The 9672-nt window shown below is 51.2% G+C and overlaps 1 protein-coding gene across 1 annotated transcript; it reads right to left on the reverse strand.

Annotated features, from left to right (window-relative positions):
- Positions 1-1390: 1390 nt before the first annotated feature.
- Positions 1391-2323, reverse strand: LOC137457388 (olfactory receptor 14A16-like). The gene has a single exon (XM_068169287.1). It carries the CDS (start codon positions 2321-2323, stop codon positions 1391-1393), a length of 933 nt encoding a protein of 310 aa, XP_068025388.1.
- Between the last annotated feature and the right edge of the window lie 7349 nt (positions 2324-9672).

Here is a 9672-nt window from a genome sequence, read left to right on the forward strand (position 1 = left end):
CCACCACCCTCATGGTAAAAAACTTCTTCCTCACATCCAGTGTAAATCTACTCTGCTCTAGTTTGATGCCATTGCCTCTGGTGCTGTCCCTGCAGGCCTTTGCTGAAGGACCCTGCTCTTGCTCTTGGTGAACCTCATGAGGGTCACCTGGGCACCACCTCTCCAGCCTGTCCAGGGCCCTCTGGATGCCATCCTGTCCCTCTGGTGTCTCAACAGCAACACTCAGCTTGGTGCCATCTGCACACTTGCTGATGGTGTCTCCATCCCTCTGACTATAACACTGATAAAAATATTAAACAGCACAGGATGGGATGAGTGGAATCAGTTTGTACTGGGACAGTGCTGGGACTGAACTTGTTGATGTTAATGGGAGCCAGTTTGAAATAGAAGATGGCCCAGACTGGAGTCTGGTGTGCTTAGGGTATGGAGTTGTGATTGTCCTGTCGGTACTGGGAGTGCATAAGGGGATTAAGGTTTTACTGAGGCAAGGCCCAAAGTACATTTGGAGGGATGAAAGGCATCCTGCTTGGACTGGGACAAGGCCCAGACTGTACTGCGAGGGCATGAGGGTGTGCAGTTTGTACTGGGATGGATGCAGATGGTACTAGGAAGGGAGACAGGGGATACATTCTGTGCTGGGATGGGACCCAGACTATAGAGGAAGAAGACAATATGATCCAGCCTGTATTGGCATGAGGCCAGATCTCTACTGGGAGGGGTGAAAGGAACCATGTTTAGACTGAGTCTATACTAGAAAGGGCTCAGGGTATCCAGTTTGGACTCCGAGTAGGAGCAGTCTGTAATGGGAGGGGACTGGGCTCTGAAGACATGAGGAGACCTCCTGTTCTGATGGCAGTGCTGTTCAGGAGCCCAGCTCTCTCCCACAAGGAGCCCTGGTCTGTCCATACCTGGAGTCCCAGCACTGCCACACAGCAGCACAGTGCCCAAGCTGCCAGAGCACTTAGGCCTTGCCCCAGGACTAAGGCTCAGCAGGAGAGGGTGGAAGGGCAGAAAGATCATCTGAGGACAGCCCAAGCTCTGAGGCTACCTGACACTGCTGCTGTGCTGGGACTCTGCCCCTCCACCTCTGCACACAGGCACTGCCCTGAAGCTCCACAGAAGACTTGGAAGAAGAAACTTAGAGAAACAACTCCCTGCAGGGTCCTTTATTATGTTCGGCACACACAGGGAGCACAGCTCCTGATGTCTGCAGCCTCTGGGTCACACCAGACAGGCCAACACTGAACCAGAAATGGTCTGAAGAAAGACATTTGTGTGGGGACAACATTCTCACAAGGGGAACAGCACCAGCAGCAGCCAGAACTCCAGCAGCCAGGCTGGGCCTGCACTGAGTGACAGCAGAACTGCTCTGCAGGAAAAGACAAAGAGTTTATTGCTTCTGAAAGCATCCAGGGATCAGTTGGCTCAGGGCAGCCTTGAGCTCCTGGTTCCTCAGGCTGTAGATGAGAGGGTTCACTGCTGGAGGCACCACTGAGTACAGAACTGACACCACCAGGTCCAGGGATGGGGAGGAGATGGAGGAGGGCTTCAGGTAGGCAGTGGAGGCAGTGGTGATAAAGAGGGAGACCACAGCCAGGTGAGGGAGGCAGGTGGCAAAGGCTTTGTGGCGTCCCTGCTGAGAGGGGATCCTCAGCACTGCCCTGAAGATCTGCACATAGGACACCACAATGAACACAAAACAGACAAAGACTAAACAGACACTGACCAAAATAAGCCAAAGTTCCCTGAGGTAGGATGTGGAGCAGGAGAGCTTGAGGATCTGGGGGATTTCACAGAAGAACTGTTCCACAACATTGCCCTGGCAGAGGGGCAGGGAAAAGGTATTGGCTGTGTGCAGCAGAGCATAGAGAAAGCCACAGGCCCAGGCAGCTGCTGCCAGGTGGAGACAAACTCTGCTGCCCAGGAGGGTCTCATAGTGCAGGGGTCTGCTGATGGCAACATAGCGATCGTAGGACATGGTGGTGAGGAGATAAACCTCTGCTGAAAGGAAAAATAGGATAAAAAATACTTGTGCAGCACATCCTGCATAGGAGATGTCCCTGGTACCCCTCAGGGTATTGGACATTGATTTGGGCACAGTGGTAGAGATGGCACCCAGGTCAAGGAGGGCGAGGTTGAGGAGGAAGAAGTACATGGGGGTGTGGAGGTGGTGGTCCCAGGCTATGGTGGTGATGATGAGGCCATTGCCCAGCAGGGCAGCCAGGTAGATGGTCAGGAAGAGGCAGAAGTGCAGGAGCTGCAGCTGCCTTGTGCCTGGGAATGGCAGGAGGAGGAAGTGGGTGATGGAGCTGCTGTTGGCCATCTGCTGCCTCTGGCCATGTCAGAAGAGAAGGAGACAGTGACAAGTCAGAAGAATTCTCTCAGCACAGCCAAACCACTCCCCACAGACCCTCCCCTGTCACACAGACTCCTGCTGCTTCCTCTCAGGGACTGGAGGCTGGAGCACTGCTTGGTCCTGCCTTAGGGTAAAGGGCAAGAGTGGGAGAGCTCCCCATGGACTCTCTGTCACCCTGCTCTGCACCTCAGCTGGAGGGTGACCATGCTCCTATGTCACCCTGAGAAGCCACCAGACACTGCTGAGAGCAGAGGGATCCACCACACAGCACTCAGTGTCTCAGTGTCTCAGCATCCCACTTCTAGTCCCCTCAGTGTCCCCTGGAAAGCAGCACAGACTGGATGCACACCTCAAGGCCACAGCCAAGGCATGACCATGGCAGCTCCTGCATTCAGGTCATTCCCAGCCTCACAGCCTGCACTGCCCAGAGCTTCCCAGGCTGGAGGACAGCTGGGACACCTCATTGCTGTGGCTCCACCTGCACAGAAGATCTCACAGTGTCTGTGCCTGACTCTGCAGCTGAGGCTTCCATGCCCAGAGAGCCATCAGCAACACAAAGAGCATCTGAGGCAAGGAGAGGGACAGACAGACACTCAGGAATGCCTTCAGGTGAGGAGTGTAGGCACTTGGTGAGGTTCCCAATAAAGCTCTGTGTGATGGTTTAAGAGTCTCAGCCCCTGCTCTAAAAGCACTGCTGAGTTTTCCTCCTCACCAGCCAGGCCAGAGACAGTGGAAGCAAAGATTCAGGAGAGCAGAGACTGGGTCAGGAACCCCTGGCCTGAATATAGTCATGAAAAATCCCCCTGAAAATATTCTGGACATGAGCTGGAGCTGAGAGCAGCCCTGACCCACACAGCAGCCCCTCCACAGCAGGAGGACCCTGCCCTGCTCTGCCCTGCCTTGCCCTGCCCAGGGTAACTCCTTCCAACCACAGCTTCTCCCCAAAGCAGCATGAAGAGCTCCCTGGGCTGCTTGAGAGCTGAGCCTGGCAGGCAGCAGAATCCGTGCCCCAGCACACAGCCCCAGCTTTAGGAGATGCCTCCAGGAACTTCAGCTGCACTGCCCTGCAACCACAGACTCACCCTGTCAGCAAATGCAGTGACTTCTCCTCCAGTGAGCTCTCAGCATCCTCCCAGTCCTGGCTGCCTTGAAGCTCTCTCTGCTTTCCTCATCTCACTGAGATGCCCTGGAAGTGTCCTCAGCCCTGCTGTGTGGTGCAGAGGAGCTGCTCCTGGCCAGAGCTCCATGCAGCCCAGGAGCCTGGCCCAGCTCTATGATCAGCCCAGGGCATTTAAAGGAGCCCTCTGGTGGCTTCGGTGCCAGGTAAACCTCAGGGACTGAGAGGAGGCTGATGAAACCTCTCCAGAAGTCAAAGTTAGAGTCAAACTCTGAAGTTTCTTGTAGTGTTAATAGGTTCCACTGGGGGACACTACAAGGAAAGTGTCTTCACAGTCTGGTGAGAGCAGAGAAGTGAGGCAGTGCTGACAGGTCAGGACAAGCAGCTCAAGGTGGCTCTGCTGCTGAGGAAACCTGGAGGGGTTTCATTGATCCAAAGGGCCAAGCCCTGAGCCCCAGCCCCTGGCAAGCCACATCCTGTCCCTCACCTGTGGCTCTGGGCTCTGCTGGGGCAGTGGGGAGTGAGGGTGAGCAGTGAGCAGGGTGGGACCTTGTCAGGTTTTGCTGTGGTTTGATTGCAAAGACACAACTCCTGCTGAAAAGGAATGGAATGTACCTTTAAAAATACTTTTTATCAGATGCTTTGTGCAATAAAAACCTCTCCAATTAGCTGCAGAAACCTTGGCAATAATGAGAGGTTCAGCAGTATTTAATGAGCCCCATGGAGTATTTGGGGCTGATTACATCATCCTTAGGTACTGCCAGGAGACTCTGCCAAGGTACTGCCAAGAAGCCTCTCAAGAAGTCCAAGTCAGAAGCAAACTCCAAAGTACCTTGAAGCACTGATTGGCCTCACTGAGGCTGGTTACTGACAAAGGCTCCCCAGGGACTCGTTAGAGCAGCTTGTTAGAGGCCAGGATTGCAGGGAGACAAAGGCAAAGTACAGGGCAGAAAAAATTGCCTTTGTTCTAGGAAGCAGAAAGGCCAAGCCCTGAGCACTGCCCTTGCAATAGAAGAACCTCAAAGCCTCAAAGCCAAGTTTCTCCTCACAGGCCTTGGTGGCAGAGGCAACTGCCCGAGCCAAGGGTACAAAGACCTTGGTCCTGTTTGGCTCTCAGCCTTGCCAGAGCCCTTGGCCATCCCCACTGCAGCCTCTCCTACACTGTCCCATGCCTGCAGCTCTTTCCCTTCAGGCTGCTGACACCAATCTTGCTTCCCCACTCAGCTCTCCCCCTGCCATTTCCATCCCTTCCTTGAGCTGTCTCAGCTCTCCCTGCTATTTCCCAACACCTCTGGATGGCCTCATGCATAGCAGCTCTGCCCTTTGAGGGACATTTCTTTGGCCTCCTCTCCACTCTGAACCTTTCAAGCTGCACTTTGTGAAGCTTTTGGTCTTGTAACACACCCAAGAAGAGCTCCATCCTCTCTGAAACCACCCTTCAGCCATGTGCACACTGCTATGGCAGTGCTCTGAACCCCATTCACCAGTCTGAAGCAGCCCAGGTCCCTCAGCCTCTCTGTCTGAGAGCCTGCACAGACTCCCTGTTGGTGGAGCAGGAATTGTTTATTGGCACAGATCAAGCAGTTTATACAGGAAAAATCCAGCAGGCTAAGCAACTCCCTGACATTCTTCCACCACTGCTGCTCACTGAATTTTCTCCTTTGAGCTGCAGCTGTCCATTGTTATCTTCATCCCATATCAGGTTGAGTTTCTCCAGCATGGAGGCAAGTGTCCTCCTGTCTCACACTCCAGATTGTTTACCACAGTCAGCTCTTCTTTATCACTAGGCCATCCTTCCAGTATCAGCAGCCTGTTGTTCTTTCTTGTCCTGAAACCTTCCACAGATACTTTCTGCTTTCCTACAACTCCCCATTTTTATATGGTTTAAACCAGCAGCCATCACTTGTGCCCTGACCATCCTCCTGTTCCTGAAGGCTATGATTACAAACACCATTAACACTACAGTTACAATGCCAATCACCACAAAGATTCCACCTCTAACCCACACTTGTAGATTCAGACCTGAGAGCCAATTGTTTGGATTCAGCCAGCTCAGCTCTTTGTTCAGTGCTTGCCATGTTGAATCAATCCTCATCTGTTGTGTATTTGCTAACTGCAGTTCCAGCTGATGCTTCAATGATTGGACATTATATTTCAAGGAGCTTTCGAAGGCCCCTTGTAAATGTGACCTGAGTGAGTTCCAATCATGCTGAGAGTCACTCCAAGACAAGGATGTTACACACATGTCCTGCTTATGGTTACACATCTAAGTGCCAGGTTCTGCACATTGGCCACAGCAACCCCATGCAGTGCTACAGGCTGGGGTCAGAGTGGCTGGAGAGCGACCAGACAGAGAGGGACCTGGGGGTGCTGGTTGATGGTAGGCTGAACATGAGCCTGCAGTGTGCCCAGTCAGCCAAGAGGGCCAATGGCATCCTGGCCTGCATCAGGAACAGTGTGGCCAGCAGGAGCAGGGAGGTCATTCTGCCCCTGTACACTGCATGGGTTAGGCCACACCTTGAGTCTTGTGTCCAGTTCTGGGCCCTTCAGTTTAGGAAGGAGGTTGACTTGCTGGAACGAGTCCAGAGAAGGGCAACAAAGTTGGTGAGGGGTTTGGAACACAGCCCTGTGAGGAGAGGCTGAGGGAGCTGGGGTTGCTTAGCCTGGAGAAGAGGAGGTTCAGGGGAGTCCTTACTGCTCTCTACAACTGCCTGAAGGGAGGTTGTAGATAGGTGGGGGTTGGTCTCTTCTCCCAGGCAGCCAGCACCAGAACAAGAGGACACAGTCTCAAGCTGCACCAGGGGAGGTTTAGGCTGGATGTTAGGAGGAAATTCTACACAGAGAGAGAGATTGCCCATTGGAATGGGCTGCCCGGGGAGGTGGTGGAGTCACCACCACTGGAGGTGTTTCGGAGGAGACTTGATGGGGTGCTTGGTTGCATGGTTTAGTTGATTAGATGGTGTTGGATGATAGGTTGGACACGATGACCTTGAAGGTCTCTTCCAGCCTGGTTTATTCCCTTCCCTTCCCTTCCCTTCCCTATTCCCGATCACACTGCAGCATCACATGGGTCTGCAAGGCAGCTTGTTGGTCTCCTAACCAAACAACACTGGCCTCAAGCATGCATAACCTTGCCATTATTTCCTCATCTATAGCTTCCTGCAGATGCAGATCATTTGTCACATTGGTTAATAAAGTTCTTGCTGTGTCCACAGTTTGTATGCCCTTTGTCAGAGCTGTAACTGAAGCAGCTGGGGATGCTAATATTATCACAGCTGATATTAGAGCAAAAATTAACCATCCCACAAATCTTTTTGTCCTTTCTCTAGAATCCTTTAGTCCCTGGTCTAATAGCCTGAGAACATCATCCAATCCATTCTCACTCTCCCACCCTCTTATCATATTCACTGGGATCCATACCTCTGCCCTTGTTCGGAAGGGAATGATCATGCTCCACTGATCAATGTCCTTATTGTAATGGGTTGGGGCAGACCCCTCCCCACCATGGGCAGAAATAACGACTCAGACAAACAGATTGCAAAAGTGATGGAAAGTTTAAATGGGAAAACAATACAAACAACAATGAAAGTTGTACAGAGAACCACAAGCACAGTGACAAAAGAGAGAGATCCCAGAACATACCCAAGAACATCCCATCCCCACCTGGGGGTACACCCAAACCCCCCAGGGCTCTTTCCTCCCCCCCAAACCCAGCCTTGGGCCTCGTCAGGCCCAAGGGAGGCAGCTCATGCCATTTTACCTAGGCAGCAGCAGGGGACAAAAGAGGAAGTGAAGACGCCGTGTGGATGTTTTATAGGGGAGCAGGGCATTATGGGAAACGGAATACCTGGTTTCCTATCACCACCCCCCTGGGCTGGGCCCACCCCTTGGGACCTCCCAGGTGTGGTCTGTGCAGTGGCATCCAGGCCAGCACCCAGCCTAAACCACCACACTTAGCAATAATACAAGTCTTAAAGGTAATATTGCTACAACTAAGATGATAAATGCTTGATTCGTTATAGATTATACAATCAACAGCTATTCCTAACACCTATGGGTGGGTAGTACACACAGTAGCAAAGGAACTATGAAGTACAGGTTCTACTAAGATGCCTTTACACCTATGAGGTGGTGGAGTCGCCATCACTGGAGGTGTTTAGGGGAAGACTTGATGGAGTGCTTGGTGCCACGGTTTAGTTGATTAGGTGGTGTTGGATGATAGGTTGGACTCAATGATCTTGAAGGTATCTTCCAACCTGGTCTATTCTATTCTATTCTAGTCTAGTCTTGTCTAGTCTAGTCTAGTCTAGTCTACTCTACTCTACTCTAAATAGTTCTCTTTACCAATGGTAAAGCTAACCTCCACAACTGTTTCCTTATCACACTTTCAGCACCATTCCATGAGAGCTGTGACACAGGGCCTTCCCATGATACACAAGGTCATTTTATCTTTGTGGATTCACATCAAGAGATACAAGAGTTAGCCTCTTACACCACCCTGTCAATCAAAGATAGAAGCAAGAAAGAAAGAAAGGAAGGAAAGAAGTTTTAAACAAGTTTTACAACAGACATGAGTTTTGATTGGCTAATGGCACCAATCTGTTTTACACCATCATTAGACACCAGTAGCATATTGGACACTACATTTTGAATCAGTTATATAAAATTACACAAGGTAAAAGAGTAGCAATGCTGAACCCCATAGCAAATAGGACAAAATTAGTTTCATCCCTGTTCCTCCTGGAAGCCAGGAGAACAAATCCATAACCTACACCCTGCCCCGACAGTCCTTCAGTTGGAACTGAAGTGAGAGCTTCCTTCCAGATTCAAATGGATCTGCAGGGACACCAGGAAGGTAGAGTCCTTGAAAGATGTCTTCTGTGATGATGCTGTGAGGAAACTTTTCTCCAAGGGCTGCAGCCTGCAAAACTTGAGAGGTCTTTTATATTGTAGCAAGACAAATCCATCTGTCAATACATCAAGGAATCTTCAGCATTCGAGTTTAAATGAGAAACACAACCTCAAAACATACAAAACTGCTATTGCCAGGTTTCACACACACAGAGAGGTTCTCTGAGCCACCCCCTCAGGTGCTGTCCCTGAAAGAGTTGGCTTAATTGCTTTGAATGGGCCTGTAAGTACCCTTGATTGTTACAACTTCTTTCAAAGCCAAGCTAAACACAAACCCTTTCCCCCAAACCATGTTCCCTGCACACACACATACCCCACCTTATTTTTTGTTTGGAGTCCTTAATGATTCACCCTGAGAACAGGGTGCCCTCTGACCTGACAAATGGACCAACCCCCTGCTGGTATCACGAGATGCCAGAAGGGCAGAGGGTAGAGAACCTCAGGAGTCCTCTCACAAGTCCTTTATTACAACACTGCAGAGTCCCCAGCATGACAGAGTCTTAGAGTGTCCTTAACATCACAAGGCCCAGGAGCCCTTAACAGAAGAAGTAGCTAAGAGGAGTGGAAGTCCCTAACCCAATCTCTCTTGCCCAAAGTACCTCATTTTGATAGACTTTCTTCCCTCTCCCATTGATTCATGGCAGCAGTAGAATCCAGCCCTGTGTACAAACTAAAGCATGCTCCAATCAAAGGTACCATCACCTCTGGCTCATGCAGGATGTTGTTCTTGGCTCACACAGGAAAACAATTTTGCAGCTTGGAGTTGGTCAGCAGAGAATCAGAGGCTCTACACACGGCCCAGCAGCTGCCCTTGTTTGCAGAACAGCAGCTGCAGGACAGGAAAGGAGGAGAAGCAGGGAATTCTAAAGCAAGTGATCAGCACCACCTAGCATCCAGCGCTGTCTCACCAGCCCTAAAGGCTTCCCGCAGTGGGGCAGCTCCACACCCCCAAGTTGCTCTCACAGGTTGAGAATTTCCCAGGCCCACCTGCAGTTGCACTTCCTTAGCTGCTTCCCAGTTCCTTGCCCAAGTGCCCTTCTGGGGTTCTCTGCATGTTGGATAGCTCCAGACTGTGCCTGTTGCAGTTATTTGTGGGGAGAGGTCTCTCCAGCTGAAGACCATGACATTTGCACAGGCACTTTCAGCTCCCAAGGCAGCATCTTGAGCACAGGACTTGTGGATTTGTGCAGCAGCTCAGCCAGCTCCAGCTTGTGTAGCAACAGCTCACGGTTCTGCCAGGCACACTGCTGAGAGCTGCAGAGCTAAGCTCAGATCCAAGTGTAAGACA

Source organism: Melanerpes formicivorus, unplaced genomic scaffold, assembly GCF_026170545.1.
Source record: "Melanerpes formicivorus ecotype bairdi unplaced genomic scaffold, bMelFor1.0.p_v2 SCAF_177, whole genome shotgun sequence".
Lineage (NCBI taxonomy): Eukaryota > Metazoa > Chordata > Aves > Piciformes > Picidae > Melanerpes > Melanerpes formicivorus.